At 36.0% G+C, this 24,128-nt stretch overlaps 1 protein-coding gene across 1 annotated transcript in view; it reads right to left on the bottom strand.

Annotated features, from left to right (window-relative positions):
• hecw2b (HECT, C2 and WW domain containing E3 ubiquitin protein ligase 2b) overlaps nucleotides 1–24,128 on the bottom strand; it is a 91,880-nt gene that overhangs the window by 54,927 nt on the left and 12,825 nt on the right. The window contains exon 2 of the mRNA XM_087236635.1: nucleotides 5,688–7,884. Coding sequence (XP_087092761.1) covers nucleotides 5,688–6,018 — 331 coding nt within the window. The 5' untranslated portion in view covers nucleotides 6,019–7,884. The remainder of the gene's footprint in view (nucleotides 1–5,687; nucleotides 7,885–24,128) is intronic.

Raw genomic sequence — 24,128 nt, 5'->3', positions numbered from 1 at the left:
ATGAAAGTGAAAATTAAATAATTTAAATCATTGTAAATTTATATCAAAGCAAAATCTTAATAAAATAAAAAATATCACAATAGAAAGGATGCTGTAGAGCAAAATATATTTTTCAAGGATAGCTTCATATTTTTATGAACCATAAAAAAAAATATTTTACATTTTATTTTAAAAAATCCTGTCTGTATATTTTATTATTTATTTAGGAACAGAAGAAAATGTGCTTAAATTAAAATATTAAACCGAACTTTAAGAAAATAAATGGTCTAAATATTGAGATAAATTATTTTTTTTAAATATCCAATTATTTATATTATAAAAATATATAATTATATTAAATACAAGTATAAATATTATAGTAAATATGTGAGATTACAATTGAAATATTTTGCCTGTATGAATTTTAAAAAGATGAACTAAACCAGCATTTTTCATGACAAAACCTGGTCATATTAAGGCAGTTGTTCTGTTTGTAGTACAGGTCATAAATCAGACCTGGGTCTCTCCCGAGGGGGAAATAAGACTGTGAATGAAACTCCAGAGGATCTGAGTGGATCGATGGCGGGCCACAAGCCCTAAGCGCAGGTCTTTCTCTGGACGGAGCCACAGAGGAATCCCTGTCCTGATCAATGGCTCCATGAAACCAGCTGTAGTAACACTAGAGAGATCGCTTTCACTGACCACCACACTGTCAAACACATAACATACAGATGAGGGCAGAATTATTAGCCCTCCTGCATATATTTTCCCTCAATTTCTGTTTAATAGAGAAAGTTTTTTCAACACATTTTTAAACATAATAGTTATGTTCTGTAGACAATTAAAATATATATATAGCTTAAGGGGGCTAATTATATTGACCTTAAAATGTTTTTCAAAAAATTAAAAACTGCTTTTATCCTAGCCAAAATAAAACAAATGAGGTTTTCTCCAGAGGAAAAAAATTTAGAGGAAAAATTATTTTTAAATTATTAAAAAAATAATGCTGTAAAAAATGATTAAAAAGTATATATACACTCACTGGCCACTTTATTAGGTACACCTTCCTCGTTCCAGGTTGGACCCCGTTTTCCCATCAGAACTGCCTAAATGCTTCGTGGCATAGATTCAACAAGGTTATACAAATATTCCTCAGAGATTTTGGTCCATATTGACATGACAGCATCATGCAGTTGCAACAGATTTGTCGGCTGCACATCCATGATGCGACTATCCCGTTCCACCATATCCCAAAGATGCTCTATTGGATTGAGATCTGATAACTGTGGACGCCGTTTGAGTACATTGTACTTTTCTCCTTTTTAGAGCATTCTCTGTAAACCCTAGAGATGATTGTGCAGGAAAATCCAGTAGATCAGCAGTTTATGAAATACTCAGACCAGCCCGTCTGGCACAAACAACCATGCCACGTTCAAAGTCACTTAAATCCCCTTTCTTCCCCATTCTGATGCTCAGTTTGAACAGCAGCAGATCGTCTTGACCATGTCTACATGCCTAAATGCATTGAGTTGCTGCCATGTGATTAGCTGATTAGAAATTAGCTTTACCGCGCAGTCGGACAGGTGTACCTAATAAAGTGGCCAGTGAGTGTATATTATAAATGTTAAGATGAATTGCGTTTGCATAAATTCACAATCTAAGCATAGCAAACATGTCTGTATGGTTCACTGTAAGCCAGTGAATGGTTAATTGTGCTGCAGTCTGTATCTAGGCATGCTGGTGGGTTGAGCTTTTTCATGGTTGGTTGGCATCTCGCGGGACGTGTTTCACTCATCCTCCCACCTTTCCTCTACAAATCAAAACTACAGCGGTTACGGGCTCTCAAAGCCATCAGCAATAATGCTGAGTAATTAGATTCAGCCATCAGTGCAAAGTGCGGAGGAGAAGACGAGATAAACTGAAGCTAATGACAATTAAGCTAGCGCATAACAGAGTCAGCAGTTCATCTGTTTTCATTTGCTCATTTACTTCATCAGCATAATAAACACAGGTCGCAGTTAGACATGTCTGCTTTCTGTTATAATGCCACAAAAAGCTTGAATGATTATAATGAGATAGAATTTATTTTGGGTGGTGGATGGCTTCCTATATCTAGTGTTTTGTTTTTTGTCCATCAAACATATATATAAACCCACGTAGTCAGTAAAATAAAATAAACAGAAACAAAATAAAAAAAAATAAAATGAACAGAAATAAAATAAAATAAACAGAAATAAAATGAAATAAAATAAACAAAGTCAAATAAAATAAACAGAAATAAAAATAAATAAATTAAATAAACAGAAAATATAAAATAAAATGAACAGAAATAAAATAAACAGAAATAAAATAAAATAAATAAAATAAACAGAAATAAAATAAACAGAAATAAAATAAAGCAAACAGAAATAAAATAATAAAATAAACAGAAATAAAATAAAATTAACACAAATAAATATAATTAAAACAAAATAAACAGAAATAAAATAGAATAAAATAAACGGAAATAAACAGAATCAAAATAAACAGAAATAAAATCAAATAAACAGAAATAAAATCAAATAAACAAATAAAATAAAAGAACATAAAGAGAAAAAAGTAAACATAAATAAAATAAAATAAATAGAAATAAAATAAAAAAACAGAAATAAAAAAATAAAAATAATAAAAATAAATAAATAAATAAAATAAAACAAAATAATTTTCCAATACTGGGTTGCAGCTGGAAGGGCATCTGCTGTGTAAAACATGTGCCGGAATAGTTGGCAGTTCATTCCGCTGTGGCGACCCCTATTAAATAAGGGTTTAAGCCGAAGTAAAATTAATAAATTTTATTTAATTTAATTAATATTTAAATTACAATTTATAAAAAACATTTTTAAAAAAACATAAACGATAAAACAAAACAAATTTGTTAAATTTATTGGAGATTATTTCAGAATAACTTTAATATTATATAAACAACATGAGATTTTGTCCACACCATCCACTTCTTGATCACTGCCAATAATATCCGGCTCAGTGAAGCAGCAAACAAGAGAATCTGTTCCCAGCATCTTTTAGACAAGAAATGGCTTTCTTTAACTCACCTCTTTTCGAACACTAACCACTAATCTGTCAAACCATGTTTTAAACAATCTGACCTTAAACCAGACAAACCAAAATAAATATGGAGTAGAAATGACAAATAATATTTTGAATGAATCTTCCAATCAATCTTCTAATCATCAGCAGTCCATATTAATAACCTAGGACGTATTTGTCTTATAAAGCTAAACCTAGGTTATAATCTCATAACCTAAGACTTTTTAATTACCCAAGACTTAATAACCTAACAAAAAGTATGATAAAACATTAATTGAGCTTAACAAGATTAAATGAAAATGGGCTCAAGTTACTGTCTTGGTATATAATCATGGTGATTTGATTCAGTACAATAGACTGCGGCATAGGTCTCACATTCCTGGAGGGTCGTAGCTCTGAACAGTTATGCTCCAACCCTGATCAAACAAAGCTGATCCAACTAATGAAGGTGTTCATGACTTTTTTGAACATCTTGATTATTTAAATCAGCTGTGGTGTGCATTTATCTCAGTTTCCACTGTCAGAAGTGCCAAAATAGCAAACCCTAATCTTTACCTAACACAACAGTTTGGTACCCAAAAGTTGGAGCAGGGCTTGATTTTTTTTGAAATGCTGATTGATTTACAGGTAATTTTAACTTGAGCATGCAATAAGCCAGGGGAATGACAACACAGGATGATAAGACCTTTTGCAAACACACATCCAGATTGTCTGAATCCCAAATAAATGTATCAACTTGACCTTTTAGTGCTCTTCCTTCATTCTTTCCCAAGGGAAATCAATTTTTTCATTAAGATTTAAAGCTTCTGTTGCTATTTGTCTGCTATTTCATTTCCTTGAATTCCTATATGAGCTGTTATCCAATAGAATTGCACCATCTGGCACTGTTGTTGACTCTGTTGCTGCAGAGCTTCAACTTAACTTGAATCGAGTCAAGTGCACTACTTGGGGTAAAAGTTGAGTCAACTCAAGAGAGCTGTGCAGCAACAATTTCCAATTGCCTTACAATTTCAAGTTGCGTCAACTTTTTAAAAAAGTGTACAGTAACGCTGTACAAATTAGTATTATTACAACTATATAAATAAAATACCTGTTTGTTTTCACACATCACACATGTGCCAACTCCTGAAACTGAATAGCACGCATGTGGAAAATTCTTGACCAACTCCGATTAATGTCAACTTGCATTTTTAAGTAATTTTAACATTCACACTTTAGCTGACCCCACAATTGTTCAAACAACTTACGTTTACTAGTCTTGACTGCATTCCCAGCAGTCACACAATATCATAAGACATTAATATTAGGTTAGATTTAGGTCACCAGCGTCTAAGGAGAGTGCTACTTTGACGTACAATAACACAGAGAAATGACAATGTTATTTGGTTGATTTTAGGTTGTATTGGAAAGTGACCAAAATCCAACGTTGAGCCAACATTTTAAACCATCATCATACTGACGTCAAATACTGACATTTATCCATCAGGTATTTATCTGTCAACTAAAATCCAATGTCTGATAGACATCATAGGCTGCTCTCACACCTGTGAATTGATTCATTTGTTCCGAAACAGGGATTAAAATGACTACATTGTGGCTCTTTGTTCTTGGTGTGGTTCGCTTTCACACTGCAAAGTTTCTAAATGGACCAAAAGAGCTAAAACAAGTCATATGCGAGTAACTCTCCTCACATTGGTCAGAGTTTCACAATTTATTTTGCAGAGTCCAACTCAGCTGTCAAGCATCCTTATTTAAGTTATGACGATGAGCAATAAGACAATATAAGCTATGTGAAAACTGGGGGGGTTTGGTGGTGTTTGACAGGGTGCACGCGACATATCTGAAGAGCGATGAGGGATGCAGTGGGGAGGGGTGAGAAGGGTGCTCTACGTATTTGAGGACAGAGAGGAAGACGTGCAATTTCCTGGAGATTTTTACTCGTTTGTGGACATCTGGGAGTCTCTGTGCATTTGCGGGAGACTCCCGGAAACTTCCGAGAGACTTGGAATGTCTGGACTGACCTTCCGCCCTGCTCATAATTGTCTCTTCATATAGCCGTATGCCAATTACATATCCATAAAACACTGTGATATAGCCGGGCTGGAATCATATCGCATTCTCAATACAACCGATCAGCTTCAGAATGTGCTTCAATCAAGCCGAGACCACCTCATTCAGGCGATCTCAAAGTGATTGTTTTGGCGCTGATCTGACTGTGATTGCTGGTTTCACATATGCCAAACAAACCGTGCTAACTGAGCAAACGAGACCGGTTCCGAAACAAAAGTATAGGTGTGAAAGCACCCATAGTGGTAATGTCCATACAACATCAAGCTGTAGCATCATTAGATGTTGATATTTGGTTGTTTTTAGGTTGCCAACATCTGACCGATGTTGGACATTAATGTCGGCCTGATGTTGGGTTCTGTGGTCAACACAATATTTATTTCCAATCAAAATGCAATGTCCCACGAGGTTGGGGTACAACTTCAATCTGAGTCCTGTGCCTGCTGAGTTGTCTTGTTTTTTTGTTTTTTTGCAAATACAAATACTCATTAGGCCAACATTTTACTAGTTGGATTTTTTACAATTAATTCCAATAAAGATTTCCCAACATGACTTACCAATGTGATAGAGCCCAATCCAGTCAGTGGCATCCACCTCCTCCTTGATGTCCCAAGAGATGACCAGGTTTTGCCCTCGCCCTAGTGTGAACTGGTATGTAGATGCTGTTAAGGAGGAACGGCTGTCCGATGTCACTAGATCGGTGTCACTGTTAGCCCGCTGCAGGCCCATGGGTTCGGGTGCTCCACCTCTAGAGCCTCCTCCTCCAGATCCACCCTGCGCCGAAAGGCTGCGGAGGTTTTCCGGGCTCAAGGTGTAGCGCATGTGTGGGCTGCGCCTCCGCACCACCAGGAGATGCTCACGGGCAGTGGTGGTGGTGCCTGTCGCCATGGTGACCTGGGTGGAGGGATGGGGGGTGTGGTGGGGGGAAGGGGGAGGGTGGTGAGGAGGGGGAGGGTGGGGGCGGGAGCGGGGAGGGAGGACTGCCGTGGCCAGCGAGGGTCGAATGGTGGAGGTCGAGATGAGATGGAGCCAAGAAATGGGTGCCAAATGGCCAAAAAAGGGGAGGGGATTTGGGCCCAAAAATCGCTAACAAGCCCTTATTGGTGTAAATTGCCTCCTTCCTTCAGTTCCCAAGAAGTGGTGGCGGCATTTAAGATGGTGAGTATCTGACTTCCAAAATTCCTCACAATCTTGAATTTAAAACATTGAGATATCTTAAAAACATACAATCCTGAAGACAATGAATGAAAATGAGCTCAAGTTACTGTCTCAGTACAGAACCTAGTTTTACGAATGGTGATAAGTCCACTGTCAGGAGTTCCAAAATAAATCTAACCCTAACCCTTTCATAAGGGTATCAAGCACAACAGTTTGGTACCAAAGGGTGGAGCTAGGCTTGCTTTCTTAAATGCTGATCGGTTAACAGAACATTTTCATGGCCAGCGAGAGGCAAATTGTGGAGGTCGAGATGAGATGGAGGGAAGGAATGAGTGGCTGGAAAAAAGGGGAGAGGATTTTGGCCCAAAAAGCCCTAACAAATCCTACTTCCTAGTTCCCAAGAAGTGGTGGTGGCATTTAAGATGGTGAGTCTTCCAAAATTCCTCACAATCTTGGGTTTACTACATCAAAGTATCTTAAAAACATCCAATCCAGAAGATCGAGAGTTGGCTGGGCTTCCAAAAGTCAATTTTCCCAATCTGATCTCTCAGAAGATTATTGTCAAAGTCTTTGAGGAATGGTGGAGCTCATAACGAGCTCGTTTAATTCCCAGGTCATTCTAACAATCCTTAGTGGTTGGACGTTTCCTCACCCATTAAGCTTTCTGGAAGTGTCTAAAACTGCTGGCCTATATCTACATGACTTTCAACATTGCTCAATTAGATCATTCAAAAGTATTCAAAGTGTTTTTGAGTGGGAAATGGTCTTAACAAATTGTTGAGATTTGGGTTCTTTGGGTTCCATTACCCTAGTCGTTCGAAGTTTCCTCATTCATTAAGCTTTCTGCAAATGCTGGTGGCATCTATCATGATAAGTATAAATATCTGACTTTCAACATTATTAACAATCTTGGACATCAAGGTATCCTAAACGCACCTAATCCTGAAGATTAGAAGGTTTGCTGGGCCTTCACAACTCTAATCAAAGAGCGTCCAATTCCAGCAAGATCTCTCAAAAGTTCATTTCCATATCTTTGAGGAAAAGCAGAGGTTGATTCTGCACGCCAAATGACCTTAAAATAAGGTTTAGATTTGGGTTCAGGCCCAAGCGGGTCAACAAACCCACTCACAGCACAAGCTAGTGAGATTTTCTCCTTCTCCAAGTTCTCTGGAAGTAGGGATTGGCATCTAATAAGACGATTATACAACCCACTTCTGAAATATCCTTGAGTTTATGCCACTGAGGTATCAAATATGCATCTAATCCAGAAAATAAAATGAAAACAGAATCCTCGGGACTCTCAAAGGTCCACACTCAAGAGTCTCAGAGGAATAAAAGCACTGAAATGCAAAAATGAGCTGAATACAAAAACATTCTCAGAGTTGCAGTCCAAATTATCTGCTTTGGGCATTGCTACTTCCTTTTGTTTAATGCAGGCTGGATCTCTACTGTCCTTATGTAGTATCCAAGAGAACTGGATGAGAAACCCAATCTCCGCTTTGTCTTGGGGTCCAGGAGATGAGTTGAGATGGTGAGAATCCACATTGAGGTTTGGTCAGTGGATACCGGCGGATGTAAATGTAGGATAAATGTGACCTAAAAGAAAAGGAGGAAAAAAAGACATGAGTAAACCAGTATAAGAACAGACTTATTTATTGGAAACCGGACTTATTGGGTTCACAATAATAAAATGTACAGACAGTTTTCAGTTTCTAAAGGGAAAAAGAACTTGAGTAGCAAACATTTATTGAAGTAACACAGAAATTATTTACAAAGCTGACTAACTGGGTGATTTCTAACCATCTGGAGATACATGAAGAAACCATTTAATTGGATTATATCAGCATTAGATTGGTTGTCAGCCCAGATGCTGTCTTGATATTAGCATTAAAACTCCATGGAACTTCTCAAAAGTTTAGGGTGTGAAAAGTAATCCATTTATTCAGCAAGAATTAATTAAATTGGAAAAAAGTAACACATTTAATAAACAGAATCTAAAAAATAAACTTTTTTTAAGACTGATAATAATAAGAAAGTTTTATTAAGCACTTGATCAGCATATTAAAATGCTTTATTTAAATTTAAATTGATCACAATTGCATCAGAGGAATAAATTACATTTTAATATATTTAATTAGAAAGCAAACATATTATAAAATAACAACATTGATAATAATTCTTGACATTTATATAGCACTTTTCTGGACACTCAAAGCGCTTTACACATTGTGGGCAATCTCCTCATCCACCTACAGTGTGCAGCATCCACCTGGATGACATGACGGCAGCCATATTGCGCCAGACCGCACACCACACACCAGCTGATTGGTGGAGAGAAGACAGAGTGATGAAGCCAATTATGATATGGGGATGGTTAGGAGGCCATAATGGACAGAGGCCAGTGAGCAGATTTGGCCAGGATGCCAAACCCCTACTCTTTTTGAAGGGCATCCTGGGATTTTTTAACAACCACAGATTGTCAAGACCTCGGTTTGACATTTCATCCAATAGATGGCACTCTCTGAGCAGTATATAGTCGCCTTCATTATACTGGCGCATTAGGACTCACACAGACCACAGGTTGAGTGCTCCCTACTGGTCTCACTAACACCATTTCTGGCAGCAACCTAGCTTTCCCATGTGGTGTCCCATCCAGATACTGACCAGCCGCAGCCCTGCTTCGCATCAGTAGAGACCATGTGAGAGTTGCAGAGAGCTAGCTGCCGGCTAGATATGCTCTAGATATGTTTTATATTATTATAGGGGTCTTCACAGTATTTATGATCAAATAAATTGAGCTTTCTGTGCATAAGCGAAGTCTGTCAAAACATTTAAAAATCATACATATTTTATTATATCTGGTGGAATTTACACCTACCAGAAAAAAAGAAAAGAAAGACAGAAAAAAAAACAGTGATGCCCAAGGAATATCACTGTGTAATCCTTTTGTAAACCTCTTCCTTATTCCTCATTTCTCCTCCCATTTCCCTCTCTTTATCTCTCCCACAGTTGGCCCTGCTTTCTAAAAGTGTAGATAAGCACGAGTCTCCCTAGAGGCGCCTAATTTAGCTCTTTCTGCTCGAGTTGTCGGTGCAGGTCTCCAAAAGGGTGTGAAACACAGAGCGATGTGGTCTGTTCAGCTTACCTCAGCACGTCCTGGACAAAACCCAAACACAAAAACACCGCCAAAATCATCCGATTCACTATGACTGTAGGCCTCAATATCACGGTATGCAGTAAATACTGTACTGTCAGAAGTAAATGTCTCAGCCTGCCTGTCAGGCATTTCACACTGGATGAAAGATCATCATCTTCAGCTTAACCTCACGAAAACGGAAATGCTTGAAGTTTCTGCCAACCCGACTCTACATCATAACTTTTCAATCCAGATGGATGGGGCAACCATTACTGCATCCAAAATGGTGAAAAGCCTTGGAGTAACGATTGATGACCAACTAAACTTCTCTGATCACATTTCTAGAACTGCTCAATCTTACAGATTCGCACTCTATAACATCAGAAAGATCCGACCCTTCCTATCTGAACATGCAGCTCAACTCTTTGTTCAAGCTCTTGTTCTCTATAGACTGGACTATTGCAACTCTCTACCAGCCGGGCTCCCAGCTAACTCTATCAAACCTCTTCAGCTGCTTCAGAACGCAGCAGCACGAGTGGTCTTTAATGAACCTAAAAAAGCAAATGTTACTTTGCTACTCATCCGTTTGCACTGGCTGCCAGTTGCTGCTCGCATCAAATTCAAAGCTCTGATGTTTGCCTACAAAGCAACCTCTGGCTTTGCTCCTTCTTATCTGCTCTCACTTCTGCAGATTTATGTGCCCTCCAGAAACTTGTGTTCTGTGAATGAACGTTGCCTCGTGGTTTCATCCCAAAGAGGGAAGAAATCCCTTTCCCGAACTCTCGCATTTAATCTGCCCAGTTGGTGGAATGAACTCCCTAACTGCATCAGAACGGCAGAGTCACTCGCTGTCTTCAAGAAACAACTAAAAACTCAACTATTTAGTCTCCACTTCCCTTCCTAACCTGCAATTGCCTCTCTGGCTCCACCGCTAACTGTTCTTCAAAAAAAAAAAAAATTACTAATGCTTTGCTTCTTACACTTTACACACCTGAAATTTGCCTACAGCACTTATTCATTGTTGCTCTTTTAGTTGTGTAAATTGCTTCCTTGTCCTTATTTGTAAGTCACTTTGGATAAAAGTGTCAGCTAAATGACTAAATGTAAATGTAACAAAATAAAAACATCTGGGGACAAATTCTGAAAATAAGTTTCAATTGAGAGTTTTATGCTTCATAAGTTGTTTGCTTTTGACAGAGTAAAGGCTTTAGGATGAATCACAGGCAATGGTTTAATATGGATCCAATTACAACAGAGAAATGAAGAGAAACAGAGGCAGATGGAGCAAGAAACAGAAGAGAAAGTGCTGAAGCTCAGGAATGAAAGTGTGATGGAGATCAGACGGCGCGGTGGAAGTTACATAACAACAGCAGAGGAAGATAGAGAGAGAGAAAATGAAGACCATACATCAGATATATGGCATAGGAACACAAGCAAGGCATCAGATCACAAACATCCCACATTAATGAGGTCTAATGTTCACACAGGTGCTGCGATCAAAGAAACAGTTCACCCCCCCAAAAAAAACTGACATTATTAAGTCATCTTCATGTCTTTTCAAATATCAATGGCTGCCTTTCTTCTGTAGGGCACAGAGGATTTCTGAACATCCAGGATATAATTAAAGTCTATGAAAACTGGCGCTGTCAAAACAACAAGACAAAGAAGCATAAAAGTTGCACAAAGGTTGTGTGAATGTAATAAATATATTCCACAGTAGATTTTTTATCATTAAAAATGTATTTGTTATATTTTATTAAAGGAATAACAGAAACATATACAAAAAAAGGTGAACATTACATTTTTATCTCTGCCTCCCTTTTATAATTGCTACATCCTCTAATTCCAAGTCTCAAACATCAAGGCAGATTAAACAAATGTAAAATGTCAGTTAAACATTTTCAATATGAGAACCGAAACATAATTACATGAGGGATGAATATAATAATGTTAGATTTTTATTGTAATGTAGATGTCTGCGATGCAAAGAGAAACAGAACGATTTAGACACCGATTTTGCTCTCCAATGATTGTTCACAAAAAACTATTCACATTAGGGATGCACGATATATCGGCGGCCATATCGAGCAGGTACGAATGGCACTAGCAAAAGTAATCTAATGGCTCGTTTCCACTGACTGGTACAATACGGTACGGTTCGGTACGGGTCACCTTTATCAGGCTTGCGCTTCCACTATAAAGGGTACCCTTTTAGCGGGCGTGGTGTAAGACAGAAAGTGTCAGTCGCACCATTCTCGCTCGAGGAAATGTCGACAGTAAAGCTGCACAGGTCTTTCACATATCATATTAAAAGCACTTCACACAAAACAGATGCTTTACACACATAAATACTTCTATATAAATGTTTATTACTAACTTTACTATAAACAGGAGTTGATTATAACTGCTGATCAACGACAGTGCAAAATAGCCTACTGTAACGTCTGTAATTATATTAAATAAATAAATAAATGAACATATATGAACACATACAGACCCATACAGTCTCCGATATGTTACTAACTACAGAAAAACTACATACATCATACATTTCGCTCTTAATTAGGCTCAAAACAACACAAAGTATAGCCTACAGTCAGTGAAAACCTCTCATCTGTGTCTGTAGTTTCCTCAAGTTTGCTGAAGAAATAACGTGCTCCTTTTTTCCCAGCTTTTTTCCACGCTCCACTCTCGCGTTTGTCCTTTTCTTTCTGAATATGTCATTCTCGCGTTTGTCAGCTTCTCACGGGATCAGGTTTCCAATGCACGTCAATAATCAAGCGCACATTACTATTATCAGCTCAAAAAGTTTGTTATTACAGATATAGACGCGCGGGGAGCGCAAGGAAGAAAGCGAAACCACTCGCACATCAGACTGGCTTGTAAAAAAACTGCGAGGCACAGGGTAGATTCTGCTCTACTCCATGGCTGTGTGGCTGTTCATCAGGACGATGATATATGAATATATAATTCCGCTGTAATCTCTCGCTGTTTATTTCAAACATGGCGGGTCCTTTGTTTACATTCTGGCTTGTTGTAAGTGAATGACGTATCCCTTCTGTAAACCAATAGCGTTCAGCTGCGCGTCTAGCTCCGCCTTTTGGTACCCTTTCTTGTGTTTGTGACCCTTTCGAAAGGGTCCCGAAAAAGTGGTACGGTACGGTTTGGTTCGGTACGCCTTTTGACAGTGGAAACGGCCATAAAAGTGTACCAAACCGAACCGTACCGTACCACTCAGTGGAATCGGGCCATAAGATCTGAAAATGTGTACACAGCAGCCTCTGGTGGATTTGTAAAAACTGCTAAAAAAAAACACTCTTCCCTCTCTTTCAAAAAAACAAAAAACAAAAAAACAAATGAACCAAAAAAACATTCCCCCTTATCTAGCACCTAATTCTCTGTATAATTAGCACTTCTTTTGTGTATTGCCTCTTATTGTTGAATTGCTGAATGCCTCCTCAATCGTCTGCTAAATGTAAGAGACGATTCTAATACTTCTGGTGCCAGTTTGACTGTAAATGTGGCTGCGGAAGTGTGTGTACGAGCAGGAGTTGAGAAGGTCCCACTGGGCGATCTGCTGCTTATGTAAGCGTCGTGCTGTTCGCTCGCTCGCTCTCCCACACATCTCCGCTGCATTGTTTAAAAGTGTGACAGCGAGGAACTTTCCTGGGAAATGTCACTATCAATGAAAACTGGAAGCGGGGAGGCTGAGGGCTGACAGGTGAAGTGTGTTTACTTCTCTGTGAAGCATGTGTGTTTGTAGACGCTGAAGCGCAGAGGTTCACTCATGCTGTCAAACAAAAACCAGGACCAGTCTAAATGTGCTGGAGGAGGTGACAACACTCAAACCCAGCTTTAAAAGCCTTAAATGGACACAAATTATCTTTTTTTACCTCTTCTTTTTCAATTTATGCTTTAACCACGGCTGTCAACTTGATTCACGTTGAGCTTTCTTGTCATCGTCAACAAAATTAAATACGTAGGCTAATGGATGTCTTCAGTGGAGTGTGTACAACACTGTTGCCTTATCCACAAAAGTAAAGGAGTAAAGAGTACTGTAAAGACAAAGTAAAGAGGCTGAATGGAGGAGGCTTGTTCTTTATCTTCGGACTGCAGATGGTCTGTTTAACTGTTTTCTTTCTAGTGAAGCATTCAGTTTTTCTACTTACAAAGTCCATCATGTACAGTCCTCAGCATATATAAGTTCACTCTCACAAATCTCTCTTTTAAATTCATCTTTTTAATAGGATGCAATACAATATTATATTTTTGCATATACATTAGATTAGTCAGACGCCAAATCTGAAACTTATCTAACAAAATAACTTACGATATCAGTCCAAAAACTAGTACACCCAAGTTTATGTTACAGAAAAATATTAAATATAAATTTAAAAAAAAAAAGAGGAAAAATTAAGAAAAGCAAAAAAAAGTTTTATAGGCTGTTTTTTTTTTTTTTTTGCAACATTTTGCTGGAATTTAATTGTATTTTCTTTCAGTTTCTAAATATGTTTGGTTACTAAAATATTTGTTTAATAAATCTGTGTTGTTTAAACGCACCATAATACATTGGCTATATTTACTGAGAAATGGATAAAAATATTCAATTTCAAAATGGGGTGTACTCAATTATGCTGAGCACCATAAACAGCAAATGTGCCAACGCACACAACTGACTCTTAAAGGGAACAGGAGATGAGACTCTGATTGGTTTAATGCCTGTTATGCATGAAACACACCTATAACTCATTAAGAGAAAAAGCACAACCCTGTTAGACCATGCGCAGAGTGTATTTATCCATCCTGCAAATAGCAAAAGTGGATTTACTATTGAATGCTTTTGCACCATCCGCTTTAGACTTTGAGCCTAGATAGTTAAAATAGAGTTTTTTTAAATCAGTATAATTTGGCTAAATTATTTGTGCTTATTTTACATCAGTATAATTTAAGTTACTTGGTTAAACTTAAAAAGAATTACAAAATTATTTTATATTATTTAATTAAACATTACAATATTTACAATTCATTTTTGTTCCAGTTTTTTTTTCTGTGCATCCCAACTATAGCAAAATCTATAGCAAAAAATAGCAAATGTAGACAAAACCTAAACAAAACAAACAAAAAAACTTTTTTCTTTGTAAAAAATTTTCGTAAAACAATTTGTGCAATAAATTCAGTGTAAAATCTAATTATATTACTTGCTTAAAACAAGGCGCAAGTTCAGCTATTAAAATACACTTACAGAGCAATCTCAACACAGTTTGTTTGACTTAGTGCAAACCAGCCGACTGTCAACGCATCCTAATTTCTGTTTCATTCATCATGTTGTGCTCAAGATATTTCTGGCTTTTTTTTTTTTTTGTCTTCACCTTTTCTTGCAGCTAAAATTAGCCCTCGTCACAGTTACGCAAATGCTTCCAATGAAACTTTTCATCATTACTTCAGCAGCTCATCTGTACACTGCTGTCAGAGCCAATCCTCAGAGGAGCAACTGCTCTATTTTACAACAGCAACAGCAGACAGCAAAGAAAAAAATCATAACATTCGATTCAACTAACACACATACAAACAGCAGGTCACACATTAGAAGTTCAGATGAACTGATTAATAAATTAATATTTAATGAGCATTTATTTTGGGATTAAGTTGATATAGTTTAGTTTAGTATTAATCTCCTTGGAGTAACTTATTTTGACATGACATGGTGGTTTACATATAACAAAATTGACACACTTAACACAATAAATGCCAACACTTAACATCAGGTACACAAACAAAAATAAAAATAATAATAACAATAACAATACTACTACTAATAATAATAATAATAAACCACCATACACTGATTAATTTTATTGCAGAATAAAGGTGACCACAGTATTATAATTCCTGATCATACAGTCATTAAGAAAAGTTGGTTGCATTTGTTTTTGTATTTTCTAACATGAGTTAATGCAGATTTTAGGTTTACATTAATTTATATTTTTAGATTATTTTGATTTACCTTTTACATTAAAAGTTTCTGTGGTGAAAGAAAGAAATGTACAGAAACTATATGTTGTCTTTATTATAATATGAGCTCATTAAATGAGTATGCATAATAACTAATGAGAATAAGTATGACAAAATGCGTATATAAAATAATGAAAAACACTAATTACACATTTTTATATGTAAAATAATTTTATGAAATTTGGATTAAAAATTTATTTTTTGGGGGGGGGAGGGGGGGGGCTTAGTCAAATTTGTCAAGAAGCTCTCATAAAGAATCTCTGTTTTTTTTTTTACTATTTTGATTTACCTTTTGGATTAAACGTTTCTGTGGTGAGAGAAATAAATGTACAGAAACTATATAGTATGTTGTCTTTATTATAATATGAGCTCAATTAATGGGCATGCATTATAATTAAGGAGAATTAGAACAACAACAAAAAAATGAAAAAAAAATTTAACTTACACAAATTTCACAAATTAAATATCTGAATTTTAAGTTTCTGTGGTGAGACAAAAAATGTACAGACATAAAATTTTGTCTTTAATTTAATTTAATTATGAGCTCAATAAATGTGCATGCATAATAACTTAGGAGAATTAGTATGATAAAAATATGAAATAAAAAAACTTTTAATTTCACAAATTTCATGAATTTATTATATGAATTTTGGATAAGAAACTGCATGTTTTTTATAACTTAATGTCAAATGTATCAAAAATCTTTCAAAAAGAATATCATATATCCATAGAATTTCGATAGATTCATTTATTTTTGGATTATTTTGATTTACTTTTTGCATTAAAAGTTTCTGTGATGAGAGATAAATACAGAAACTATATGTTGTCTTAATTATAATATGAGCTCAATAAATGTGCATGTATAATAACTAAGGAGAATAATTATGATGAAAATAAAAAATTAAAAAACTTATTATTTACACATTTTTATTTGCAAAATAATTATATGAAATTTGGATAAAAATGCATGTTTTTTTCATTACTTAATGTCAAATTTGATAATAATCTCTAAAAAAAAAATCTTTTTTTGATTGATGCATTTAGTTTTTGATTATTTTGATTTACCTTTTGCATTAAAAAACTAAGGTGGCGAGAGAAATAAATGTACAGACATTATAGATTGTCTTTAATTTTATATGAGCTCAATAAATGTGCATGCATAATAACTAAGGAGATTTTATATGAATAATAATTATTTGAATTTTGGATTTTAAAAAAATTATGTTTTTTCACATTAAATTTATCTAGAATCTTTTAAGAAAATTATTTTAATTGTGATATAAATATTTATCTGCAATGCACTTCGAATGACTTGCACCATTTGCATTGAACCAGAAAAAGTGACCATGTTGAAGAATAAAATCCTGCACCTTTGCTGTCAGACAAAAACAAAGTCAGACTTCAGGTTTAGGTAGGCATTTTTCAGGTGGTACAGGTTCATACATCACTAATACTTTTAGTCATGTGGTCTACTGAACTAATCTGGCATTGATCCACTCTCCAAATAAAGAGTTCCTCTTGAAATGACACACTATAGTCAAAGTTGATGGGTTGGGCCGATCCTTAATGTTGTGTTTGCACAGAATGAGGGGCCCAGGCTTGTTTTTTAATCTTTTGAAACAGCATATATATGTATACAGTGTGTTCTGTTTCACTACACACCTACTGTACACACAAACACACACACACAAGTCAAGTATGTAGTTGGGGTGTGGCAGCTTTAAACATGCATTTTGTTCAGTTGTATGTTTTGACATGAAATCTTCATGGATAAGCAAACCGAAAGACTTTTTGTTGTGCATTCTGTGCTATCATTAGTAATCGCTCAGAAAAAAAAATGGTTTAGATCAGTTCTGAGCAGTTATTTTCCAGGCTCTTTATCAGGTTGTTGAGCAAAAAATGTATAATAGAAGATCAAAGTTTGTTAAATACTCTTTATTAACAATTCTATTTGTTTTATTCATGGGTTCACTAGTTTCTATATTAAAAATCATTGTTTAATGTAGAGATTATCTAGACATGAACTTTCGAATGATAGATGAAAAAATGGTTAGACAGACAGACAGACAGACAGGTAAGATGGATGGATGAATGGATGGATGGATGGTCTCCCTCTTGAACTCTGCCCCTCACTGACCCCCACCCTCCTCTAACTTTTACTCCTCAATCACTGCACTGTTTAACATTTGCATATTTGAGATTTGCAGATATTCATTGCACTGATTTACTTGTTTGGACTGTACATACCCTCTGCACATGGACGCCTGTAATTATGTACACACCCACTGTGCATATACATTTGTATTCATGTTTATCTATCGGCACATTTCTGATTATTAATAGCAATCTGTACATATATTCAGTGTAAATCTCTGTTCATCTCTGGGCGCGACAACAACACCCCATGGATGGATGGATGGATGGATGGATGGATGGATGGATGGATGGATGGATGGATGGATGGATGGATGGATGGATGGATGGATGGATGGATGGATGGATGGATGGATGGATGGATGGATGGATGGATGGATGGATGGATGGATGGATGGATGGATGGATGGATGGATGGATGGATGGATGGATGGATGGATGGATGGATGGATGGATGGATGGATGGATGGATGGATGGATGGATGGATGGATGGATGGATGGATGGATGGATGGATGGATGGATGGATGGATGGATGGATGGATGGATGGATGGATGGATGGATGGATGGATGGATGGATGGATGGATGGATGGATGGATGGATGGATGGATGGATAGATAGATAGATAGATAGATAGATAGATAGATAGATAGATAGATAGATAGATAGATAGATAGATAGATAGATGAAAAAATGGATGGATAAAAAATGGATTTAGACAAATAAATGGACGGACGGACGGACAGATGGACAGACGGATAAATACATGAATAGATGGATAGATGGATAGACGGATAGACAGACAGACAGACTGACTGACTGATTCCTTCATTCATTCATTCATTCATTCATTCATTCATTCATTCATTCATTCATTTTTTTCAAACTTGTCCATGCCACAAACCTAATCTTCTCTGATTGGTCAGTTTAGTAGTGCAAAATATTTGTCACAGTTAATAAATATACATAATAAATAACTGATTTATTTTATTTTTGCTATGAAAACAGTAAATAATATTTTACTAGATATTTTTCAAGACACTTCTATACAGCTTAAAGTGACATTTAAAGGCTTAACTAGGTTAATTAGGCAAGTTAGTTTAATTAGGCAAGTTATTGTATATTGTACATAGCTTAAAGGGGCTAATAATATTGACTTTAAAATGGTTTTAAAACAATTAAAAACTGCTTTTATTCTAGCCGAAATAAAACAAATAAGACTTTCTCCAAAAAACAATATTATCAAAATTATTATGAAAAATTCCCTGCTCAGTTTAACATCGTTTGGGAAATATTTGAAAAAGAAAACAAATTCACAGGAGGGCGAATAATTCTGACTTCAACTCTGAGGTTGAATGCAGAGAGACAGAAAAGAAAAACTCTGATTCAATTACAGCGTCCCTCCCATCGAGCCTTTCCTTCCCGTTTAAACTCATCAATTAGTCTCAGATTGCTTTGAGAGCATCACAGTAGGGGCTGGTAGCAGGTGAAACTAATAGGATCAAGAGGAGTTTCACACTAGCGGTGGATCTGACAGGAAGTGTTAGATATCTCATGGATTATTCTCCTCTGATGTGATGGCCAGCAGGATATCTTCACACCAGAGCAAGCCACGCTGAGATGGCTGCGGTACAATAAAAAGGGTGAAGATTTTACAAAAACAAAAAAAATAGGTCAGCCGTTTTCCTGATGTCCCACACATGGCATAACTACACAGAGCAGGACTTTGAAACTATTTAAGAGAGAGATCCATGTATGAAGTCTCAGCATTTGGTTTGAACCTGACAGTCAGCCAATAACAAAAATCAACAGTGTTGTGAAACAGATATATTAAAGATCTTTAATTAATTTGGTTATCTTGTCATGAGGTTTAAAGTACCACTACTTTTTAAATGACACGAAACACTTTAATTTCTATTGTGTCATATTTAAGTTGCTGTGTTTATGTTTTTGACTCATCTTTCTTTCTTTCTTTACTTTATTTATTTATACAGGGACAATGTACAACATGACATGTTGTGCCAGAGTTAGCTATAAAGCTAATTTACATCTGTAGTCCCTGGGCAGGAAGTAACAAATTTAACACTTATAACAAATACAATATACACTTACAGTACAATAAATACAATACATCATTGTCAATAAAATGAAATCAAATCAGTGGCTGCATATTTGATTTTGTTTTAGCCAGATTTTAAGAACAGTTTTAAAATTATTAAAAGTGCTGCTCTCTCTGATATACACTGGTATTTTATTCCATCTTTCTGCTGCTTTAACTGAAAAAACTGATTGTCCAAAAGCAGTTAAAGCACAAAAAAGCACAAAAGCATCTAAAGCACAAGATATCATCCCAGCAGGCACACAACATTATAAGATGTTAATATTAGGTTCAATTTAGGTCGTGATGTCAGGTGACCAAACCTGAATGTCTAGCCAGTGTCTGAGAATAACGTTATTTTGACGTCCAGTAACATCGGCAAATGATGTTGATATTTGGTTGATTTTAGGTTGTGTTGGACAATGACCAAAATCCAATGTCGAGCCAACATCTTAAACCAACGTCATATTGATGTCAAATACTGACATTTAGTAGTCTGGTATGGCAACCAAAATCCAATATTTGGTTGATTTTAAGTTGTGTTGGAAAGTGACCAAAATCCAACGACGACTCGAGCCAACATCTTAAACCAACGCTACATTGACGTCAAATACTGACATTTATTCGTCAAGTATGGCAACTAAAACCCAACGTCTGATAGACGTCATTGTTGTAACGTCCACACAACGTCAAGCTGTAACATCATTAGACGTTGATATTTGCTTGATATTAGGCAATATCATTGAATAGTTGAATACTATAAATATAGTTGAATAGTATTCACCCCATGAATATTGTTTTAATATTATATTTACTGTGAATGTAAGCGTGAAGACGACCGCGAACGTTTAAAATGTCTTCTGCATTTCTAGTTATTTATGCATATATTTGTCTGTTATTCATTCACAAAAAATTTATTTGATTCATGTTTTATTTGTATTTGTCATAATCACAGTGCAGCCGGAGAGTATTCATAGCGCTTCACTTTTTCCACTTGTTTTTATGTCACAGCCTTATTCCAAAATGGATTAAATTAATTTATTTTCTCAACATTCTACACACAATACCCCATAATGACACTGTGAAATAAGAGTTTTTGAAATTGTTGCAAATTTATTACAAATAAAATGCTGAATAATCACATGTACATCAGTATTCACAGCCTTTGCTCAATACTTTGTTGATGCACCTTTGACCGCAATTACAGCCTCAAGTCTTCTTGAATATGATGCCACAAGCTTGTCTCGCCCTGTCTTTGGGAATTTTTGCCCTCTTTGCAGTACCTCTCAAGCTCCATCATGTTGGATGAGAAGCAACGGTGTACAGCCATTTTCAGATCTCGCCAGAGATGTTCAATAGGATTTGGGTCTGGGCTCTGGCTGGGCCACTAAAGGACATTCACCGAGTTGTTGTGAAGCCACTCCATTGATATTTTGGCAGTGTATTTTGGGTGATTGTCCTACTTGAAGATGAACACCCCAGCAGGTTTCCATGCACTGTCAACCCTGGGACCTTATATAGACAGGTGTATGCCTTTTCAAATCATGTCCAATCAACTGAATTGACCACAGGTGAACTCCAGTGAAGCTGCTGAAACATCTCAAGAATGATCAGTGGAAACAGAATGTACCTGAGCTCAATTTAGAGCTTCACGGCAAAGGCTGTGAACACTGATGTACATGTGATTATTCAGGTTTTTTATTTTTAACAAATTTGCAACAATTTCAAAAACTCCTTTTTCACAGTGTCATTATGGGGTATTGTGTGTAGAATTTGGAGGAAAAAAAGAATTTAATCCATTTTGGAATAAGGCTGTGACATAAAAATTGTGGAAAAAGTGAAGATGAATAAAAAACAAAAGTGAGTACTTTCTGGATGCACTGCATATACTTTATTTTTTTAAATGAGTGTTTTCTGGCTTGCAAACTTATTTGTTTTAATCTGAGTAAATATTTTACATATCTATTAAAGGTTAAAGATGTTACAGTTAATAAAAATGTATACACTTAAATATTAAAATGAATTTTTTGTATTATTTTTTGTGCTTTCTTCTCAATTTTATCTCGCCTCAATTTTATCTAGCCCCTCAACCCTACGGGCCAGCAATGGAGTTCATAAAGAGTGTGATATGATAAAACTGATAACACACTTTGCTGATATTCAGATTAAAATGCAATTCAGTATCATAGCTATCCACATATTCCTTCATTAGTTTTCTGAACAATACAAAAGCCAATCTCCATTACACTTTTAACACACACACACGTTTGTTTTTGTGAAAAGTGGGGACATTACATAGGTTTCCATTCATTTTATACTGTCCAAACCGTATATTATATTGCCCTCACCCCACCCCACCCCTAAACCCAACCATCACAGGAGACTGTGTGCAGCTTTACTCTCTGATTAAGCTTATTCTGTAGGATTTATAAGCATTTTGAGAAATGAGGACGTCACCAATGTCCTCATATTTCACCTCCTTTTTGTAATACCTGTATACCCATGTCATTATACAGATTTGTGTCCTCATATGTCACAAAAACACGTACACACACACACAATTGATACATAAATCAATACAGACTTGCTGATAATCTGCCTTACCTGCTCCCACATCCAAAAGCCTACCCTACAGACTAGCAGGCTAACAGGCTAGCATGCTAACTGGCACACTAACAGTAGGTGTGCGGCTGATCGCTGGGTGAGGATTAGAGGGTGAATGGGTGGATTTAGCGGTGACAGAACGCTTTTATTAATCCCTGTATTACCAGGCCAGTCTCATCTCATTTCTGTGGCCTGACTGTCCGTCCCTCTGTCTGCCTACACACACACACACACACACACACACACACACACACACACACACACACACACACACACACACATTTAAAGCCATCTCACATGTTATCATTGTCTCCTCCACCTGTTCTACTCATATTTTTCATCACTCTTTAATTTTCTCCAAGCATGTTTTGTCAGACTACACAGCATATGCCTCGCTTATCTCTTTGGATTAATCTAATGCATTTGATCTTCGTCTAAATAATCAACAGAACGTCCTGTCTTAATGCTTTTCCCATTATGTTTTAAGGGTGTAGGACTAGAAATGCAAAATTATGAGATTTATTAATCGTATAAAACAGATATAACATGTATAAAAGCTAGAAGAAGAGAGGTGTTTGTTCTTGCAAAACATGCCAATCAGTTGAAATACAGAAGAATTAAATTCAATAAAACAATTAAATGACAGAGAAAAATTACATGAGCAAGCAAAATGCAATTAATTGAATTATATAAAAAAAAAAATAGAAATGTGGGCCTTAGAAACTAAAAATAAATTACATAGTAAAATAATAATAATAATAATACAATTTATACAGTATATAGACTTTTTTGTATGCTTATGCTATTTAATTATTCATGTTTATTATTTGTTAATTTTTATAAATTAAATTAAAATATAAAATAAATAAATAAACAAACAAATAAATAAATAAATACATAAAACAAATAAATTAATCAATTAATACAGAAATAAATAAATAAAAAATAGATAAATAAATAGATAAATAGATAAATAAATAAATAAATAGATAAACAAAAATGTGTGCATTAGCAATTGAAAAACTATATTTTAAATTTTAAATAATTTTTGAATTTAAAATTAGATGTGAAAAGCTACATGGAAATCTTTATATGGCAATTTAAAATAAAATTTTAATAAATATATTAATTTATAATTATTAATAATAAAATAATAATACAATTCATGCGGTCTTGTTTGCCTAGTTAGCGTGGTTCATTTGACAAATGTGAAACCACCAATCGTGCTCAGATCTGCATCAAAACAATCGCTCCGAGATTGCTTGAATGAGGTGTCTCGGCTCGATTGGAACAAACTCTGGAGCGGATTGATTGTAGTGAAAAAGTGATACGATCCAACCTCGGCTATATCAAAGTGTATTATGGATATTTAATATGCATAGGGTTATATGAAGAGAGAATAATGAGCAGGGCGGGAGGTCATTCCAGAAGTTCCAAGTCTTCCAGAAGTTTCGTGAGTCTCTTGCAAATGCACAGAGACTCCCGGATTCCCGCAAATGAGAGATAATCTCCCGCTAATCTCGCGTCTCCCACCCGGTCCTCAAATACGTCGAGCACCCTTCTCACCCCTCCCAGTCCTCAGTCCTCGCTCTTCAGACACGTAGCGCACCCTGTCAAACACCACCAAACCACTACCATCTCCCTGACAGCAGTTCGGGAGCTGTGTGAAGTTCTGATCATCTCCGTATGTAGAAAATTTGGATCCGAATTGAGCTGCGGATCCGCTGAAATATTTGAACTCCTGCAACTAGACCGTGTGCGAGTGGCCGACTGGATGCGATGTATTCCAGTGTTGTACAAGCAGGTCCGTGCATGCGTGAGATGGGAAATAGGAG

The sequence above is a fragment of the Danio rerio genome, chromosome 1 (assembly GCF_052040795.2).
Source record: "Danio rerio strain M-AB ecotype USA chromosome 1, GRCz13ab, whole genome shotgun sequence".
NCBI lineage: Eukaryota > Metazoa > Chordata > Actinopteri > Cypriniformes > Danionidae > Danio > Danio rerio.
This window is presented reverse-complemented; position numbering and strand designations above follow the sequence as displayed.